Source organism: Oncorhynchus clarkii, chromosome 2 (assembly GCF_045791955.1).
Source record: "Oncorhynchus clarkii lewisi isolate Uvic-CL-2024 chromosome 2, UVic_Ocla_1.0, whole genome shotgun sequence".
Classification (NCBI taxonomy): domain Eukaryota; kingdom Metazoa; phylum Chordata; class Actinopteri; order Salmoniformes; family Salmonidae; genus Oncorhynchus; species Oncorhynchus clarkii.
The window spans coordinates 59,273,106-59,295,148 of record NC_092148.1 but is presented as its reverse complement, the minus strand read 5'-3'; the positions used below and the strand labels follow the sequence as shown (position 1 = coordinate 59,295,148).

General features: G+C 43.1%; 1 protein-coding gene across 4 annotated transcripts in view; it reads right to left on the bottom strand.

Annotated features, from left to right (window-relative positions):
- Window positions 1–630: 630 nt before the first annotated feature.
- The window catches only part of LOC139370944 (NEDD4-like E3 ubiquitin-protein ligase WWP2), a 48,546-nt gene continuing 27,133 nt past the window's right edge, over window positions 631–22,043 (bottom strand). For 2 of the 4 annotated variants that reach the window (XM_071110871.1, XM_071110863.1), the window contains exons 11-24: window positions 15,270–15,327; window positions 10,720–10,801; window positions 9,752–9,880; window positions 8,569–8,647; window positions 8,349–8,420; window positions 8,061–8,149; window positions 6,633–6,792; window positions 3,632–3,765; window positions 3,338–3,478; window positions 3,038–3,158; window positions 2,774–2,878; window positions 2,580–2,676; window positions 1,492–1,564; window positions 631–1,339 (exon numbers count right to left, since the gene is read on the bottom strand). In XM_071110871.1, the coding sequence (XP_070966972.1) occupies window positions 1,240–1,339; window positions 1,492–1,564; window positions 2,580–2,676; window positions 2,774–2,878; window positions 3,038–3,158; window positions 3,338–3,478; window positions 3,632–3,765; window positions 6,633–6,792; window positions 8,061–8,149; window positions 8,349–8,420; window positions 8,569–8,647; window positions 9,752–9,880; window positions 10,720–10,801; window positions 15,270–15,327 (1,440 nt within the window). In that variant the 3' untranslated portion in view covers window positions 631–1,239. The remainder of the gene's footprint in view (window positions 1,340–1,491; window positions 1,565–2,579; window positions 2,677–2,773; window positions 2,879–3,037; window positions 3,159–3,337; window positions 3,479–3,631; window positions 3,766–6,632; window positions 6,793–8,060; window positions 8,150–8,348; window positions 8,421–8,568; window positions 8,648–9,751; window positions 9,881–10,719; window positions 10,802–15,269; window positions 15,328–22,043) is intronic. The other 2 variants (XM_071110889.1, XM_071110880.1) reach the window with 1 other exon arrangement.

Genomic DNA, 22,043 nt, shown 5'->3' with positions numbered 1-22,043 from the left:
AATGCTACAGGTGGCAACAATGTCATACTCTTTTTGACCAGACAGCAAAGATGGGCTACACACAGACACTGAGGGGCGCTGTTTAGTTTGCTTGGATGCTTTCTCCGGTGAGATACCATGCGCCTCTTGCGAATTGAAGGAAATGTATGAAACACAGAGTGACAAAGTATACATTTTTTTTCTTTATAATTTTTTGGGGGAAGTCTGGCTTCCCTTAGCATCCATGAATACACACCACTGCCCAGGGCCCCAATCTTAGTGATGAGGTTTGGAGGGCACTATGGTGTTGACGGCTGAGCTTTAGTCGATGGAAAGCATTCTTACATAGGTATTCCTCTTGTCCAGATGGGATAGGGCAGTGTGCAGTGCAATGGCGATTGCGTCATCATGTATATCACTTGCTTCCATTGTCATTGTCTCCTGTCAGTTTTAGAAGATAAAGTTTCTGTTTGAAGGCATGGGCACAGCTGTTTCACAGTAATACTGTTAGCAGACTAACATGGCTGGCTGGATAACCCAATTAGTGTTCTAGCAGTAGAATGACATTCTAACCAAAATCAGATTCAGGTCAAAAACAATTAACCAAGGCTCTGAAAAAAATGTGATTTCTTACCATCACAATCAACCCACTAAGATTTGAGTCATTTATTTGAGCTATGTACAGGTAATGCTGAATTTCACAATGAACAAAAAATAAATAAAATCACATTTCACCAATCAATCCTTTTAAGAGGTCACTAATTATAACCTCTTTCTCTCTTCCATTCACATAGACTTCTTTTTAAAATGTTCATTTATCTTCAAAAGATATAGTTGCTGTAGCTGTGCTGTCGTTGCGATTTGCAGTTGATATAATTATTTGAAGACATTATCCTTTATGTGTTGTTGTGTCTCTAGATCTAGTGGGTGGGGTCTTCGGGCAGGAGAGGGGGTTTATGGTCATATAACATAACACTAACCTGTCTGGACCATCCCCTCAGCACACACACCTTTTCCCTACTGGTTCCCTTGTACCCCCCAGCATCCTCCACAGCCTAGTATGATAGATACAGGTGGGCACCCACAGTCCTATGGTTCTCTATGGTCTCCCAACCACACATGATCTGGAAGTGGGGTCTAGATGATTGGAGAGTTCATATCCCTATGATTGACAAAAAAAAAAACTATTTGAATGAATGACTCTTCTTTCTCTATCCACCTTCCCTCACTCATAATGTGATTATTATTATTTTTTCTCCCTTATTCCTGCCCGAATCCTTCTGTCTCCTCGATGGCAAACATAAGTTTCTCTTTGAGTTGCTCCAGGCTCCTGTAGGGTGGCAGGTCCAGACGATTGAAGCTGTGTGAGTGTTCAAGATTAAAAGAAAATTGACAGTGAGGGATACATTTGTGGTTAGCAGGGGTACATTCATAGATACAAAAGTAATGGACATGGTCATGGGAAAGAGAAATCAACTTTGGCAGAGGAATTTAGGAAAATGTCAGTCTCACCAGGTGTGACTTCTTGGAAGCCAAGTCTCCTTCCCCACCTTGTCTATACAGAATTTTTGTGGTCCATTACTCCCTAAGGGAAAGAGAGACCATGTAAGATTCTTGGGCAGGGAATTACATTTCTTTCAAAAGACATTTGACAGTAAAGGTGGTTATTGTATTAAGATAAAGTTATTTGCCAATTGTACACAACGTCCAAACCAAAATTTGACTTCAGCTTTATTTCAACCCCTCTGAGACACACACATATTTATACAGGTTAGAGAGGTTGGAGCTGCCACACAGTGCCCGTGGAGCAGTTGTTGTGGGTGGTTATGTGCCTTGCTCAAGGGCACAACGGCAGGCAATGAAGAATTCAATAAATACATTTTTTATTTGAATAAAGATTAGCTAAAGTGCTACATGTCTGCATTTTGACATGTCCCTCTGTGCAACCCATGGTTCCAGGAAGATTTTAACCTACTTAACCCCAAAATGTCTCCAGGTTTTCACCATCATTGTAAAGGTTTAGTTATTTTGTTGCTTTGACAAAGTCATTTCTGAAGATTGTTATTCATTTAATGTGATTCATTCAATGACAAAAAATAACATGTCTCTCATTTTAAGGTCAACCCTGTTACTTGATCTGAGCTGTCGTTTTAATATGATGAAAAATATTTTTAAAATAATTTTTTCAAAAGAAACATTGAACAACTGATTCTCTTTTTGACCATTTTCTGGTGTTTTGTGGTGGAATACTGAGCGGGTCGAGCATAACACATCAACCCTGTTACCCATAGATAGACAGGCTCGAAATGTTTTAACTACATACTTGTTTTTGCATCCATTGCCACTTCCTGTTGCACACAACCTACCATTCCCCCTGTCACAAGGCTGATTTAAGACAAAATTGTCAACACTGTTACTTTATTTGGCACTTAATATACACTTAGTAGAGTAATTATTTTCTTTAACCTCTTGAGAATGTTTTTTTATTAAGTTGGACATGTGCTCTGGTACGACAGAATGTTTAAATTAGGTGAAATCAAACCGTTTTCCCCCACCAAGTTATACATCTGAAAAGGCACCAAATTGGTGGAGCAACCGACCTATGAGTTCAGCAAACCCTCCGACTGGCAGACGGCATGTTCCTGTGACAAACTGGAGCAGGCGGATCCGCTTCTCATTGTCCATATCCTTTACCACCTGTATAACACACAGGTAAGACATGTCAAGGATGCACATAGTGAGATATAGACAGTCTCATATACACACAAGATGCTGTGAAGAGAGGCCACCATACCTGCCAGAACCAGTGTATCTGCTTGCTGTTCTTGGTATAGTGCCGATAGATGGTGTTCTTCTGCCAGTCACTGAGGTCTATCTCCTGCATGCCACATAGCATCAGCTGGAGGAAGGAATGAGACCGTACCATTAATCCAAAGTCAAAGAGAGGGAATCTGCAACAAATAGTCCCCTCTACCAACTTATAAGACTTTGCAAAAGCTTCATAACCTATAACACCGCCCTAGCTACCCCAGCATGTTCTTGCAGACTCTTTATATACCTCCAGCTCTTTCTCATCAAAGTAGCGTAGCCACTCCAGAGGCACGACCTCATTGAAGCCATCCAAGAAGGCCTTGGTCTGCTCCTCCACACCACGCATGAACCGCCAGTCTGTCAGCAGACTGAGGAAACAGGGATGAGATAAAGCATTTTCTAAGCAACAAAGGAGGATATTTATTGAAACAAGTTGAGTGTCAACATGAAACAACATTAATGCTAGTCTGTGGAGTACCAATGTCTGGTATCACAGGGATTGACAGGCATACCGACGGGAGTCAAAGTAGTGACGGAGATGGCTGACCTGATGTACTCCTCCTTGTTCTCCGAGGTGACCAGCTCATTCTCTCCATCATCCTTCAGCTGGTGGGTGGACACCTTCCCTAGAATCTCCATATCCTGAGCAAAGTACAGCTCCACTCCACACTCCTCCAGACAGTTGTCTCTGTAGACATAACACACAGACACATCATACACATAAAGCTTTAAGCTACGGAATTATGTCAAACACTTCCATCTTCACATACACTGTTTGCCACAAGGGGCGACCATATTCAAACAGTCCCACACACACATAATGAAGGGGCGGTGTACTTACTTGACCCACATGATAGAGTTGTAGAACTCAGGGTCAATAGACTCCAAGTCTTTCAGAGTGGGTTTCTTGTTGAGCATACGCTTGTAGAATGGCAGAGTGAAGCCAGTATCGATGAACTTGCCATGGTACAGGGCCTAAAAGGGAGAGGGGAGGAGAGGTTGCAATAAGTACCATACCAAAACTAAAATATACCATAAGCGTCATCCCTCCTATGGGCCAATACACACCTAGATACAGACACATACGGCTCAAGTCAACACCATCATCCCATAGACCCACTCCAAAAACGCATACCGCCCCAACTGATCCACAGATGACGCAACCTCTATTGCACTCCACACTGCCCTTACCCACCTGGACAAAAGGAACACCTACGTGAGAATGCTGTTAATTGACTACAGCTCAGAGTTTAACACCATAGTGCCCTCAAAGCTCATCACTAAGCTAAGGAAGCGGATACTGAACACCTCCCTCTGCGATTGGATCCTGGACTTACTGACGGGCAGCCCCCAGGTGGTAAGGGTAGGCAGCAACAGATCTGCCACGCTGACCCTCAACACAGGGGCCCCTCAAGGGTGCGTGCTTAGTCCCCTCCTGTACTCCCTGTTCACGCACGATTGCACGGAAAAGCAGGACACCATCATTAAGTTTGCCGACAACACAACGGTGGTAGGCCTGATCACGATGAGACAGCCTATAGGGAGGAGGTCAAAGACCTGGCAGTGTGGTGCCAGGACAACAACGTCTCCCTCAACGTGATCAAAGAAGATGATCGTGGACTACAGTAAAAGGAGGGTCGAGCACTCCACCATTCACATCGACAGGGCTGTAGTGGAGCAGCTCGAGAGCTTCAAGTTCCTTGGTGTCCACATCACCAACAAACTATCATGGTCCAAACACACCAGGACAGTCTTGAAGACTGCACGACAACGCTTTTTCCCCCTCAGGAGACTAAAAATATTTGTCATGGGTCCTCAAAAGGTTCTACAGCTGCATCATCGAGAGCATCATCACCTGGTATGGTATCTGCTCGGCATCAGACCGCAAAGTGCTACAGAGGGTAGTGTATACGGCCCAGTACATCACTGGGGCCAAGCTTCCTGCCATCCAGGACCTCTGTACCAGGCGGTATCAAAGGAAGGCCCTAAAAATGGCCAAAGACTCCAGCCACCCTAGTCATAGACCGTTTCTCTGCTACCGCACGGCAAGCAATACCGAAGTGCCATGTCTAGGTCCAAAAGGCTCCTGAACAGCTTCTACCCCCAAGCCATAAGACTGCAGAACAGTTAATGAAATGGCTACTTGGAATATTTGTTGTTGCTGCTTATTTTTACTTTAGTTTATTTTAGTTTACTTTAGGTGGGGTCAGTGTCTCCTGACCCAGCCTCCAGTATTTATGCTGCAGTAGTTTATGTGTCGGGGGGCTAGAGTCAGTCTGTTATATCTGGAGTACTTCTCCTGTCTTGTCCTGTGTGAATTTAAGTATGCTCTCTAATTCTCTCTTTATCTCTCAGAGGACCTGAGCCCTAGGATCATGCCTCAGGACTACCTGGCATGATGACTCCTTGCTGTCCCCAGTCCACCTGGCCGTGCTGCTGCTCCAGTTTCAACTGTTCTGCCTGCGGCTACCTGTCCCAGACCTGCTGTTTTCAACTCTCTAGAGACAGCAGAAGCGGTAGAGATAATCTTAATGATCGGCTATGAAAAGCCAACTGACATTTACTCCTGAGGTGCTGACTTGTTGCAACTACTGTGATTATTATTATTGGACCATGCTGGTCATTTATGAACATTTGAACATCTTGGCCATGTTCTGTTATCTCCACCCGGCACAGCCAGAAGAGGACTGGCCACGTCTCATAGCCTGGTTCCTCTCTAGGTTTCTTCCTAGGTTTTGGCCTTTCTAGGGAGTTTTTCCTCGCCACCGTGCTTCTACACCTGCATTGCTTGCTGTTTGGGGTTTTAGGCTGGGTTTCTGTACAGCACTTTGAGATATCAGCTGATGTAAGAAGGGCTATATAAATACATTTGATTTGATATTTATTCAATATTTTCTTAACTCTTATTTTTCTTAACTGCATTGCTGATTAAGGGCTTGTAAGTAAGCATCTCATGACACAGTCTACACCGGTTGTATTTGGTACGTGACAAATTAAATTTGATCTATTAGCCTAACCACAGTTAAGTGTTAACACACACACAAACACTTAGAGTCAGTCACAAGTCTGTCTCTGTGTGGAAAAGACTGAATGATTCAGTTAGTACTGAAGCGGTTGCTAAGACCCAGACTGTATATTGTAATAGCACAGAGCCCCAGTGTATATCTGTCCAAAAACAACATAGACACCCTCCACTGTGTGACTCAGTCTGTTCAGTCTGCAACGTCAGTACTAGCGTCATCCTCTGCTCTGAGCAACAGGACATGAAGCAGGGAGGGAGAGACGGAAAAGTGGGAGAGAGGGGAAGTGGGGAGCAGGAGGAGATGGAGGGCAGTGAAAAAGAGGAGAAAGGGAGCCCAGAAAAGAGGGAGAGAAGACATGGGCTAGATGAGACAAGCATCTTTATAAGGGGTGTTGTGTGAAGTGTGCTAGCAGACTAAATATAGGCCATTATTGGCGGGTGTGGGCTGTGTGTGGCAGTGAGGTCATGCTCTGGAGGAGAGGAGGGGATTGAGAGGGGGGAGCTGTTGGTTTTGGGGCCTGTAGCTTCTGGATAGTGTCCCAGAGAGAGTTGGGTTTGGCAAGATGGGCGGTGGGGGAGGGGAGGGTTCTTAGTATAACAGACTTGGCTTAAGGACACACAGCTTTAGAAACGACTGACAGATGAAGAACACTCCCCCACAGACAATCATACACTGTCCTCACCGCTCCTGTTCCTTAAAAAAAAAACTGTGTGCTACACATCCTCACCATATGTTGCTCAATTCTAACCATAACTATTGTTGTAGTTGACTTCGGTTGTTGCAGATCTGGGCAAAATTTGTCAATGAGGCATTGCTCACCATGGCAATGAATCGCCCTATGAAGCGGAAGTATGTGAGGTGGTCAGGGTTGATAGAGGAGGCGGGGTTGATCTGCAGACAGTAGTTGTTCTTCCCAGCGTACTCAAACAGACAGTACATGGGGTTCAACACCTCATGGGACAGCAGGAAGAACCACTCTCTGTATTGGGGAGAGAAAGGGCATTACACATCTATATCTAGAGACAGAACATTGTTTTCCCTCATGGAAAAGCAGGGTGTGTACGGGCTAACTACAACCCTTTAACCCTTCTGCCTATGCTTGAGGGCTACAAATTGTTACTTTTTGCCATACCTGTTCCTTGTATTGAGTCGTGCAGAATTTGACAAAACTTCTCCTACATTACAAAACCACACAACATTTGACACCAGCAGCAAACATGACACAATCAGTGACTTTGACAGCACAAAAAAGTTGCATGGTTGTTAAAATAGATGGTAAAATTTCAAAATACTTTGTCAAAATGGGGTCTGGTTTATGCACACACCTGCAACTAAAACAAGCAAAACAAAAATGTCAAATTCATAAATTATTCTACATATGGAGGTTATTCACGGTTCGGCAGTTTCAACAAAAACGTGTACTCCTGAAGAACACGTCTTGATTTTCTTCTGGTCATGACATTTCCATTTAGCATCATACTAAGTGGTGTAAATGTAGTGCAACGTATGCTAATGAACCCCAAACAATGTTCATATCGCAAATTCATAACCAAACTCAGAAATGGCTTTCAAATGTCAATTTTCTGTCAGCAAAAAAATAAAAGAGAAGCTGCCACACTGGGGAATGGTCCAATCACTGAATTGTTGTTTCAAATCATCACATGTACACACTAAGCACATGGGCATACAGATATACATATACACAAAACACCATGAAGACAAGCAGTATAATGTGGAACATGAAATGCATGTAGAGAATGAAGCCCCGGCCACCACCAAGCCCCTGACCTTTGCCCCCACGGCCGGCCAGCTAGTCCCGGGGGTCGTACCGGGGCAGTGCAGACACCTCCAAACATCCCGTCCGTGGTTCTACCCTGTGGTAGAACAGCATGACGTAACCTACCATAGGGTAAAACCACTGGCGCGACACCAGAGACAGAGACACACGCAAACACAGACCACGTGGAGGAGGAGGGGGAGGAACAAAGCCCGGGATCCCACCGCTGACATCAACCAGAAGTGGACACACACTGTCACCAGTCCCCAAACACCAAAACACACACACAGACAACAGATGACAGTGCAAGAGACAGGGGCTGTGAGGGAGATGATGAACGATGGATGACGGACATTTAAGTAAGGAACACAGGGTAGACCAGGAAGACTAAGAGCTGAGGTAGTAGAAAGAAAGACAACTGTTATAAGAGGCAGCAGGCCAGACATGCAGGCAGGAAACGGTCATCTTACCTAGCAATGCCTCCATAATCAAGACCTTCCTCTCCCCTCATGATGATGTAGAGTCTTCTACGCAAATCATAGGGTTTCACATTCATGATCTGAGGAAATAGAACAAAAAACACAGGCACATACAGCACATCAGAAATAAACTTCCACCCTACGACCATATAGTAGTTGTTCAAATACAAATAGGTGGTACTAATGAATACAACTATAGCAACCCTCATGCAAGTTTAATCACGGAACATTTAGAATAGAATATCCTCAGTAGGGAAAATGACTCCATGTCATTCTTACCTGCTGAAATGAGTCTTCAAACAGAGTCTGTCTGGACACTGAGATTTTCACGTGACTGGGTAAGGCATTGGACTGGAGAGGCAGAGAGAAGTGTAAAAATCCATTTCATCAATACTAGGCAGACAAAGAGATCTCAGGTCTGAACCGTAGAAACGAACTGGGCTCGAGGTAAGAGCCTGTTTTCATAACAGAGGTCTAAGAGACGAGAGTCAGCACTTACATGGCACAGGAAGCGGAACTGGTGGTATTTCCACCTGAAGCTGCGATCATAGGCCCCAGGGGAACCACCTGTCCTCGACCTACAGAGAAACAAAATGAGCTTATTTTTTGCTGTTCCAGCAAGAAACAAAGGAAATCTCAAAGCCAGGTTTTACATTTGTACATGTCAGCGAAGGATACTGTAGCTGCACTGGGAAACGACAGGCCAATATGGCTGTCCCATGCACATATGCTTAAGAGACTGGAAAAATGGGCATCGCTATAGAGCTGAGCCCTGTTGCCGAGCTGCGCAATGAGGACTTATTCTATTGAAGTGAGGCAGTATTCTATTGAAGTGGTCAGATGTGACGTGCAGCAGGATTGAAATAACTGGGTTAAGCCCAGAGATGGAGGTATGCCTTGGTTTGCAGCTGTGTTAGTAGAAGCTACACCACTTCACTACAGACATACTGGATATGTGCCTCGTCAGCAGAGGATAAACCGAGAGGGCAAGGAAGGGGAAATATGGAGCCCGAGGGAGAGAGAGGGGCCTCTAATATTCGCTTTGTCGAACGCTGCCAGGCACATCTTGGTTAGGAAGTTTCAGACCACAGAGGCAACCCTTTGGCTACAGATATGGACTGCAGCAGTATCAAATGTAAAACATTTAAGACAGTTTAAAAACCCTAGATGAACACTCATCTAAAAATATAACACCAAGACCTCCTTATGTTTCAACATCAGCATGAACACTTGCTCTCTCTCATACACACACATCCATACGTACACACAGACAGAGTCAGACAGCAGAGCAGTCTGCTTTGGACTTGATTTGTTGGCCCTGTTAATTTTCATGACATTCTTTTTTTGGAAGATTTCAAAATAGGGCCATGCTTTAAGGCAAGACGCATATGTTCATAAGAGTGTGTGCTTACGTGTGTGTGTGTACGTACTTATAATACCCTTTCTCATATCTAGGCTAGCTATCTATGCCCAAAAGATTGTCAACGTAAATTCCCTCTGGTTCAAAGAAACGGGGGAAAAAAAGGAAAAGGGAAAGAAATCCAAACTAAAGCAGACTATGATGAGAGAATCCCTGCACACACCATCACTGAAGGAAAAAGCAATACGGTGCTTTTATCAGTAGATTTGATCAGAAACTGTAACTGCCCTTCTCAAAAATGGGTCTGCAGAATAATATTTACCCTGACTCAAACCCGGGACGAGGGTCTTTAAAGCTGGTGGTGCGAGAGTTGTGATCCACAAAATATCGGACTCCCTCCGTGGTGTACTTCATTTCCCAGCCAGGGGGCAGGGGGGGCTCCTGGATCATCCTGTAAGAGGGAAAGGGCAGTGAGCAGAGCCTAAACGTGAGGCTCCCCAAACGATGCACACCTGTCCCCCCCTGGCCCCAGCCCTGGCCCGGTCCCACTATCAGCTCTCCCTGACCAGGACTCAAAACCTCTGACCTCAGTGGTGATGCGTCTGAGACCACATGGATGTAGTTAAACAACATGAAAATATAAATATGAGGGAAAATATGACTCAACTTTGCTGAGGGGGTGAATGAGGGAGTGAATTAACTAATTGATGAATGAATAAAATGCTATGACACTGTAAAATGTCTTAAAAAACCCACAATGATACAATTTGGATACTTCGGCCATCCGCATTTGATGTAGTTTTGTTGTTCGATTTGATGTTAGGGGACAGCAGTACCACCCACACTAGTTCCATGGAAGATGCCCTAGGTCCCTCATTGACCAATAGCTTACAATACTAATCTAAACCACACCCACACGGCTCAGAGATATGTTGACGCAGCCTTCAATTGAGGCGACATAGGACACTTCCCTATTGGCCTGTGCAGAATGATTTCAAAATATGGATCTCAATTACTGGTACATTATGTCTATGACTCTACATGATTCATTCCTATCGTTATAAGGATGTCTGATGAGTGTGCTGCATAGCGTTGGGCTCTCGAACTACCAGTCCCTATCCTACACTAGTTAATGTAATATCAGTCAAAATAGCAATGTATGGTGGCATTTCTCTGAGACACCTGTGTGTACAAACATGGACACACACACACACACACACACACACACACACACACACGCACGCACGCACGCACACACTTTCACAGTGGAGCAAAGACAGATTGGCTTACCCTTGGGTTCTTGGGTCCTCCCACTGTGTGGTCCGTGTGTTGTGGTTGACAAAATACACCCTCCCATTGTCCTGCCGTTTCTCTACAGGGACCAAGAGAAGTGACTACAGTTAACAACAGGATAGATCAACAGTTTACTATTTGGTTTCAGTACAGAGTGACTGTGTGGGGAGATGTGAACGTCAACCGCAGTAGACGTTGAATTGTTGGGAGGAAAGAGAAAAAAGGATGGCTGAATCTGGCAAAGCTGACTGAAAACTGACGTGTCGGTGTGGCATTTTACTCGAGCTTGTTCCAAAATCCCTCAGACAGAATGTTACAGAGGTGTAAAAGGCAAAAAACTAAACTGAGGGGGAGCAGGAAAAAGACAATTTGCTGACTATTTTCTATTTCTAGCAGTCGGAGTCAATGACTACATGGTTACAATGACTACATGGAAGATAATAACCTGGCTACATGGAAGATAATAACATGGCTACATGGTTACAATGACTACATGGAAGATAATAACCTGGCTACATGGAAGATAATAACATGGCTACATGGTTACAATGACTACATGGAAGATAATAACCTGGCTACATGGAAGAGAATAACATGGCTACATGGTTACAATGACTTCATGGAAGATAATAACATGGCTACGTGGAAGAGAATAACATGGCTACGTGGAAGAGAATAACATGGCTACGTGGAAGATAATAACATGGCTACGTGGAAGATAATAACAATGGCTACATGGTTACAATGACTACATGGAAGATAATAACATGGCTATGTGGAAGATAATAACATGGCTACGTGGAAGAGAATAACATGGCTACGTGGAAGATAATAACATGGCTACGTGGAAGATAATAACATGGCTACGTGGTTACAATGACTACATGGAAGATAATAACATGGCTACGTGGAAGATAATAACATGGCTACATGGTTACAATGACTACATGGAAGATAATAACATGGCTACGTGGAAGATAATAACATGGCTACGTGGAAGATAATAACATGGCTACGTGGAAGATAATAACCTGGCTACGTGGAAGAGAATAACCTGGCTACGTGGAAGAGAATAACCTGGCTACGTGGAAGAGAATAACATGGCTACGTGGAAGAGAATAACATGGCTACGTGGAAGATAATAACATGGCTACGTGGAAGAGAATAACCTGGCTACGTGGAAGAGAATAACATGGCTACGTGGAAGAGAATAACATGACTACGTGGAAGAGTATAACATGGATACGTGGAAGAGAATAACATGGCTACGTGGAAGAGAATAACCTGGCTACGTGGAAGAGAATAACATGGCTACGTGGAAGAGAATAACCTGGCTACGTGGAAGATAATAACATGGCTACGTGGAAGATAATAACATGGCTACGTGGAAGAGAATAACATGGCTACGTGGAAGAGAATAACATGGCTACGTGGAAGAGAATAACATGGCTACGTGGAAGAGAATAACATGGCTACGTGGAAAAGAATAACATGGCTACGTGGAAGAGAATAACATGGCTACGTGGAAGAGAATAACATGACTACGTGGAAGATATTAACATGGCTACGTGGAAGATAATAACATGGCTACGTGGAAGAGAATAACATGGCTACGTGGAAACAATGACTACATGGAAGATAATAACATGGTTACATGGAAGATAATAACATAACTACATGGAAGGTAATATAACATGACTACGTGGAAGATAATAACATGGCTACGTGGATGATGATAACATGGCTACATGGAAACAATGAATACATGGAAGATAATACCATGGCTACGTGGAAGATAATAACATGGCTACGTGGAAGATAATAACATGGCTACGTGGAAGATAATAACATGGCTACGTGGAAGATAATAACATGGCTACGTGGAAGATAATAACATGGCTTCGTGGAAGATATTAACATGGCTACCTGGAAGCTAATAACATGGCTACGTGGAGGATGATAACATGGCTACGTGGAAGATAATAACATGGCTACGTGGAAGATAATAACATGGCTACGTGGAAGATAATAACATGGCTACGTGGATGATGATAACATGGCTACATGGAAACAATGAATACATGGAAGATAATACCATGGCTACGTGGAAGATAATAACATGGCTACGTGGAAGATAATAACATGGCTACGTGGAAGATAATAACATGGCTACGTGGAAGATGATAACATGGCTACGTGGAAGATAATAACATGGCTACGTGGAAGATAATAACATGGCTACGTGGAAGATATTAACATGGCTACCTGGAAGCTAATAACATGGCTACGTGGAGGATGATAACATGGCTACATGGAATATAATAACATGACTACATGGAAACAATGACTACATGGACGATATTAACATGGCTACGTGGAAGATAATAACATGGCTACGTGGAAGATAATAACATGGCTACGTGGAAGATAATAACATGGCTACGTGGAAGATAATAACATGGCTACGTGGAAGATATTAACATGGCTACCTGGAAGCTAATAACATGGCTACGTGGAGGATGATAACATGGCTACATGGAATATAATAACATGACTACATGGAAACAATGACTACATTGAAGATATTAACATGGCTACGTGGAAGATAATAACATGGCTACGTGGAAGATAATAACATGGCTACGTGGAAGATAATAACATGGCTACGTGGAAGATAATAACATGGCTACGTGGAAGATAATAACATGGCTACGTGGAAGATAATAACATGGCTACGTGGAAGATAATAACATGGCTACGTGGAAGATAATAACATGGCTACGTGGAAAATAATAACATGGCTACGTGGAAGATAATAACATGGCTACATGGAAGATAATAACATGGCTACATGGAAACAATGACTACATGGAAGATAACATGGCTATGTGGAAGATAATAACATGGCTATGTGGAAGATAATAACATGGCTACGTGGAAGATAATAACATGGCTACGAGGAAGATAATAACATGGCTACATGGAAGATAATAACATGGCTACGTGGAAAATAATAACATGGCTACGTGGAAAATAATAACATGGCTACGTGGAAGATAATAACATGGCTACATGGAAGATAATAACATGGCTACATGGAAACAATGACTACATGGAAGATAACATGGCTATGTGGAAGATAATAACATGGCTACGTGGAAGATATTAACATGGCTACGTGGAAGATAATAACATGGCTACGTTGAAGATAATAACATGGCTACGTGGAAGATAATAACATGGCTACGTGGAAGATAATAACATGGCTACATGGAAGACAATAACATGGCAACCATGTCAACTTCCTCCACCAAGAATGTATGTTGGGTGCGTTGATATCTTCAACTTTGTGCATCCCTGTGCTGCTTCTGTCCCGACCCGCTGATTTTGTGACCATAGTTGGTGCCCCCTCCACCCCCACCACTCTCTCTCTGACATCTTGTTCTCATTAGCAGATGTGTGTGGAGGGCGCAGGAACAGTAGTGCTCACGCTGCAACTCTTACTAGGCTGCTAATTTCCCCCCTCTCCTTCACTTAACCCCCTCTATTCCACTAGCCCTCCTTTATTTGACTGTTCCCGCGCTTGGTCAAGTCTTTCTCTTCTTTCTTTTTCCTGTAAAGAGTTTCTTTCAATACACCCCCTCTTCAACACCCCAAAGAAAGAGGGCATTTACAGATGACACAGAAATGCATGAAAGGAAATTCATCCAAATTAAAGTCCAATGTATAACTGAGGCTTTTGCTTGGGATGCCGCAACATGTTGAAAACGCATCATGGTTAGAAAATAGGAGTGTGCACGTGGGTGAGCGCGAATGTAAGTATGTGAAAATGTGAGGTGGAGAGAAAAAATGCCATGACCATTAATTCTGAGTGATGGAGTTTGTGTGTACACCCTGTATAATTGCGTTGGTGGGAATGTTGGTCGAATATGCGCTTTTGAGAATATGAATGAATATACGAACGCATGAGAACAGAGCGCCATAGGAATATACGAGTAGAGCACAAAACGGCCATACAAGTATAACAACCAATTCTTTGAGATTACACTTGAACCAACAACTAATCAATAATATAAGGGAAAAGACTGAAATCCACAACAACAATTCAATCAAATCATATTTTGTTGACCAATAACTAATTGGAAGACGAGTTTGGCTGAATGTAAGAATAAAATATTCTTCTGTATGAGCTTATTTGATTAAGGACAAGGCTGTATATCACAATGTTTACAAGATACCAAACAATAGATGTGGGCCAACAGTGCTGTGTGTCTGTGTGAGAGTGTATGCGTGAGAAAAACACAAACCAGCTCTCCCCCTCAACACAAAAACAAAGTCCTGTGCCCTTGAAAGCCTCAGAACCCACTCTCATAACAACCAGTGCAGGTGTTGATGTAACCAATGCCCCTCTTCAGCATCACTGGACTCAATAGCATCTCCATTTACTCATCAGTGCGGTCTCATGCCCTGGGACCACTGGGGGCCACTGATTACTACTAGTCTTAGTGTGGTGAGAAGATATAGGTGTACGTGGAGGGAACACTTACCCCATCCTGGAGGGAGCGCGCCGAGAGGGTCATTTTCCACAGCAGGAACACCAGATGACTGAGGGAGAGAGAGAGAGAGAATACGTTTCCAGTTAGGACACTTTCCACCTTCTTCCACCTTTGTCTTCTTCTCACACTCGCTTCATGGCAGCGGCTCTGTGTGAAATTCTTCTGTCCGTCCACACAGCTCCCAACTCAGTTCTCGCACTGGTGTGAGGTAGAAAAAAACTAAACATACAGGGGGGGAAAGAAAGAATGCAGCAAATGCCTCAAAAAGCACACAGTTTAACAGCCTGAGTCTGGTGGAGCAGGAGCAGGCAGAGGGGTACCCCAGAGAGGGGTACCCCAGAAGGCTGAGGTGGCCTCTCTCATGCAGCTGGAACAGGAGACTGACAGAGAGGCTCAGACGCAGCTCGTATGCCTTCCAAAAACGACACGCTCAGGATAGAAAAAACATGCTGTTCCAATGAGCTCACTGGCTGGCTTCAAGCCCCACCCTGTCTCCTGCCCCCCTGGCACCCCTCCCTACCCCACCCATCTGCAGAGGTCCTCCTCTTCTAGATGTGCTGTGAAAGTAAGCAGGGAGGCGCGATGTCTGAGCCAACTTAGAGAACATTCATCCATTTTCCAGACTGCCCACCCCCTCATGACAAAAGCACCTTTATTCACCCAGCCCTGGAACCAGTGTGGTTTATTCAGCCTGTGCATACAGAGAAAGACAGAGTGTGTGTGTGCATGTGGCACTGTATGGAAAATGTGTATAGCAAATACTAATTGAATGAGTATGACCTTGTGTTTGAATGTGTTTGAATGTGTGTGTGTGTGTGTGTGTGTGTGTGTGTGTGTGTGTGTACATTTGCCTCCAAGTAGAAATTAAATGTTTAAGATGTTTGAGAGGAGTTAGTGCCCATACTGTTGGATTCATGACTATGAGAGTTGTAGTTGTGGATTAAAAATTCCAGAGCAAATCTAATTCATTCATTCTCCTCACCTCAGAAGGTCTTCAATTTCTTCCTATAATGAAACAAAACGTACCTCACAGCAGCCCATGTGTCACTGAACACACAACTTCACCCAGCATTTCCCCAGAATATTCATACTGTGCCCATTCATGAGAATGAACTAGGGCCGGGACGGCAAGGAAACAAAACATGAAGCGGATTTAACTTCTTTAGGAAAACAGCACTAATGTTGGAAACAAACATCATTATGTTGCAGAGTATATGTGAGCGGAGATGGCGCGGAAAAAGGAGCGGCACAAGGAGTGGATCGTGCCAAATGTGATTGGAGCGCGGAGCGAGTTTCCTCAATGGCTGGAGAGTCGGCCTTCTCGCCCGCTCCAGCATGCATTTGCAGTCTACTTGTGTGCTGCTAAGTGCTGGGCGATTAGTTATTTTTGAGGTTGGTTCGGTTTCGGTTTGATTATTTATTTATTTATTATTTTTTATTTTATTTCTCTGATTTCAGTTTAAATTATTTGGGTTGAATACACAGAATAAACCAATTAATCAAAGTCCCATGATGGTAGTGACTGCCCATTAATGCTTATCAATTATTAACCATATATTCACATTACTTTAACAAAATATTTCAGTTGATTTGTACATTACATTTGTTTTATCTGATAACTTTATAATTTAATTCCAAGTCATCATCTCATCTCTATAGAGCTGCTGCTGACAAAATCACTATATTGTAGTTCTTCAAAGTAAATGAGGCATACTTTTATGCCTGCTGAATACCAACTATCAATCACTTAGATCATGTATTTTCAAGTAGATATCTAGCAAAGCAACAGGTGCTCTCTATATCCACTCACGATCAGGCATTCTGCCGCCTCTTCTGTAGCAGGTGTAAAAGAAACACAGGACTAGTAGATGTGCAATGGATTATGGTCATTGCAGTTAATTACCACGTTCAATACACTAAACTATGTAGATTATTGGCCTCTTGTAAACTACAACTACAGTGCATTTGGAAAGTATTCAGACGTAGACTTTTTCCACATTTTGTTACGTTACAGCCTTATTCTAAAATGGATTAAATAAAACAACATCAACCTACACTCAATACCATAAATTTTTTTGCAAATTAACAAAAAATGTAACACTGAAATACCTTATTTACATAAGTATTCAGACCCTCTGCTATGTGACTCGAAGTTGAGGTCAGGTGCATCCTGTTTCCACTGATCATCCTTGAGATGTTTCTACAACTTGATTGGAGACCACCTGAGGTAAATTCAATTGATTGGACATGATTTGGAAAGGCACACACCCGTCTATATAAGGGCCTACAGTTGACAGTGCCTGTCAGAGCAAAAACCGAGCTCCGAGACAGGATTGTGTAAAAAAAAATGTCTGCAGCTTTGAAAGTCCCCAAGAACACAATGGTCTCCATCATTCTGAAATGCAAGAAGTTTGGAACCACCAAGACTCTTCCTAGAGCTGGCTGCCCGGCCAAACTGAGCAATCGGGGGAGAAGGGCCTTGGTCAGGGTGGTGACCAAGAACCCGATGGTCACTCTGACAGAGCTCCAGAGTTCCTCTGTAGAGGTGGGATAACTTTCCAGAAGGAGAACATCCTCTGCAGCACACCACCAAATCAGGCCTTTATGGTAGAATGGCCAGATGGAAGCCACTCCTCAGTAAAAGGCACATGACCTCACGCTTGGAGTTTGCCAAAATGCACTTAAAAGGACTGTCAGAACACGAGAAACAAAATTCTCTGGTCTGATGAAACCAAGATTGAACTCTTTGACCTGAATACCAAGTGTCACATCTGGAGGAAACCTGGCACCATCCCTACGGTGAAGCATGGTGGCAGCATCATCCTGTGGGGATATTTTTTAGTGGTAGGGACTGGGAGACTAGTCAGGATTGAGGGAAAGATGAAGAGCAAAGTACAGAGATATCCTTGATGAAAACCTGCTCCAGAGTGATCAGGAACTCAGATTGGGGAGAAGGTTCACCTTCCAACAGGACAACGACCCTAAGCACACAGCCAAGACAACACAGGAGCGACTTCGTACCCGATCGAGAGACCTGAAATAAGCTGTGTAGCGACGCTCCCTATCCAACCTGACAGAGCTTGAGAGGATCTGCAGAGAAGAATGGGAGAAACTCCTCAAATACAGATCTGCCGAGCTTGTAGCGTCATACCCAAGAAGACTGAAGGCTGTAATTTCTGCCAAAGGTGCTTCAACAAAGTACTGAGTAAAAGGGTCTGAATACTTATGTAAATGTGATATTTCTGGTTTTTATTTGTAATATATTTGGTAAAATTCTAAAAAACAGTTTTTGCTTTGCCATTATGGGGTAGTGTGTAGATTGATGGGGAGGAGGGGCAAATTAATCCATTTTAGAATAAGGCTGTAACGTAACAAAATGTGGAAAAAGTCAAGGGGTCTGAATACTTTCCGAATGCACTGTACCTACTACATTGCACAGTTCAGGCTAGATCTGATTTATCTATCACTAGAGAAACTGTGCAACGTGCACTCTGAGCTCACAATGCAAAATTGATTTCAACGTTGATCAATTAGTTGTTTAAAAAAAAAACATTTTGGTTCATCACTCAGCACTAGTGCTGCTATAGCCTCTTGCTTTAGCTACTGTCATGGAGTTTGCTAAATATTTTCCAGAAAGAAACTGATAAAACACAGGTGCAAAAATCAAGGTGACTTACAAAGATGAGGAGGACCAAGAGTAAGAGGGGGAGTGCTGGGATGTAGTGTCCACGACTAAAAGAATCATTGTGGAACCTGAAAAGACATGTATCCCAAAAGCATGATGGTGTACTACGTGCACATGCTAACAGAAAGGAACGAGGTAGGTGGCTAGCTAAGTGTGTCACTGTAGCAAAGTACTTATTGACAAAAAATCAGATCTCTTAAAAGTTTAGTTCATTTTCATTTTATCTATACAATAGGCTCTCATTGATTTTGGCCCAATAGGCCTGACATTTTACCTCATTTCAAGGAGCTTTCTGTTTTTATTGGGTTATTAGCCTAAAAACCTTGAGGCCTACCTATATAAAAAATATTTTAAAAACAACTCTGCATCCCTGCCCATCCTGGCAAGAGTGGTCCGAAGGGTGTTTAGCATCCCCAGTGGCTCTGCAAGCGCATAGAGGGTATTCTCCGCTACTGGACTGCTCTTCAGGCAGCCTGAAGCCACAGACTCTGGCCAAATTTGTGTTTCTAAAAGTGATTTCAAAAAAGCACTGTAGCCTAATAAAGGCACTTCTCATTTCATTTAGGGGTGATTTTTATTTAACTTGAAATAAAAGGCTAATTAACATGTTACAAAAATGTATTATTTAGACTGTCTTAATATAGCCTTCTCCTGGTCAACTTAGTTTTTATATGCTGTTTAATACGACATGTAGCCTTTTTGAAATGATGACCACTTCTTACAGTCGCCTTGTCATGTTGTTTATTCAAATACCAAAATGGTTTCGATACCAAATGGTCGGTCCAGGTAGTCACAAAAATAGATGGGTGGGGGCCTCCCGGATGGCGCAGTGGTTAAGGGCGCTGTACTGCAGCGCCAGCTGTGCCATCAGAGTCCTGGGTTCGCGCCCAGGCTCTGTCGTAACCGGCCGCGACCGGGAGGTCCGTGGGGCGACGCACAATTGGCCTAGCGTCGCCCGGGTTAGGGAGGGCTTGGTCGGTAGGGTTGTCCTTGTCTCATCGCGCACCAGCGACTCCTGTGGCGGGCTGGGCGCAGTGTACGCTAGCCAAGGTGGCCAGATGCACGGTGTTTCCTCCGGCGCATTGGTGCGGCTGGCTTCCGGGTTGGATGTGCGCTGTGTTAAAGAAGCAGTGCGGCTTGGTTGGTTGTGTATCGGAGGACGCATGACTTTCAACCTTCGTCTCTCCCGAGCCCGTACGGGAGTTGTAGCGATGAGACAAGATAGTAGCTACTACAACAATTGGATACTACGAAATTGGGGAGAAAAAGGGGTAAAATTCAAAAAAAAAAATAATAATAATAAAAAATAAAAAAATAGATGGGTGTTGGTTAAATGGTGATTTTAAATGAATGGAGTGAAGCGGCAGTTTATCCCTCTGCACAACTCCGTGAGCGATGAGCTGGATTTCTGACTGCTCAACTCATCTTTATGTTGTCATCCCATCTACAGTCACATTTATTTATTTTTCAAGCTATAGCACACACTATTTTACATACAGGACCAAAGACCAAAAACATTGTCTGCTTCATGTTTTCATTTTTTTTTTACTGGTAACATCACAGCCCTAGAATTCATCATGGAAACTTTGAGAAGAAGAAACTTTGAGAAGAACGTAAGGAATAAGATGGTAAAGAGTGCGAAGGAAGAAGAGGACGCATATGGGGTTAAAGGGGAATGTGTGTATTCACTCAATCAACAAGCCAATATATGTATGAGACCCACCCTTCTGTGTTTGTGACAACAAAAAAAGACGACAAGAATGAAATGAAGACATTATCTCCTATGCCCTGATAATTCAGTTCCTAACCAGTTCCAAGAGGGATAGAAAGAGCTAGAGAGTGAGAGAGGGAAAGAAGGAGGAAAAGTCAGGGAAAACAAGAGCGGGGTTGTAAGAAATTGGGATAATAAAGTGAAAGCGCTAAAACACAAAATATGGCGATGGAGTGGTAAGTAGGTCATTTGAGTTGAGATATTATTTGTGATAAATGCACGTAAATAGCAAGACTCCTGCTATCCTACTTCAGGATCAGAGAATTGCATAAAAAAGGGGCAGTTATGAATGACTGAGTGGGAAAAGTCACATAGACCTACATTGCACTCTGGCAAACATTGTAGTGTCTCTCTGATTTAGTAACTAATGTTAGCGCTATTAAAGATAGTTCACCCAAATGGTGCGAAACAAAGCGGGGTGATAGGAAGAGGACCCATAATAAGATACAGCGACTAAAATACCAAAACTTGCTTTAACCAGGTTGTATAACAATGAGGTATCTTAGAAAGGTGTACAATGATGTCTTAAGTAGGTAGTCAAGTACTGAGACAATGGTCCAGTTCCAGTGGTGTTACTGCATGTGTCCTTCTGTTAGTGAGAATGGACAGAGCAAATAAGAAGCAGGAGGGAGAAAAGGGGGGATTTGGGAGGAGCCGGAAACAGCAGTTAATGACTCCGAGACTGCTCTCTCGGGAGTTCCTAATCAGCTGCAATTACTGGCCAAATGCGTACAGGCACACTCACACAAAACCCCAGTGTGTATGTGTTACTTATTCTACAGTGCCTTCAGAAAGTATTCATACCCCTTTTCCACATTTTGTTGTGTTACAGCCTGAATCGAAAATGGATTAAATAGATTATTTCCCTCACCCATACACACAATATTCCATAATGACAAAGTGAAAACATGTTTTTAGAAAATATAGATAATTTATTGAAAATTAAATACAAAAAATATCTTATATAAATAAGTATTCACACTCCTGAGTCAATACATGTTAGAATCACATTTGGCAGGGATTACAGCTGTCTTTCTGTGTCTCTAAGAGCTTTACACACCAGGATTGTACAATATTTGCACATTATTCCATTTAAAATTCTTCAAGCTCAGTCAAGTTGGTTGTTGATCATTGCTAGATAGCCATTTTCAAGTCTTGCCACAGATTATTTTCATGTCGATTGAAGTCAAAACTGTAATTAGGCCACATAGGAACCTTCAATGTTGTCTTGGTAAGCAACTCCAGTGTATTTGGCCTTGTGTGTTTAGGTTGGACAATAAAGGTGAATGTATCTCCTAGTGTATGTTTA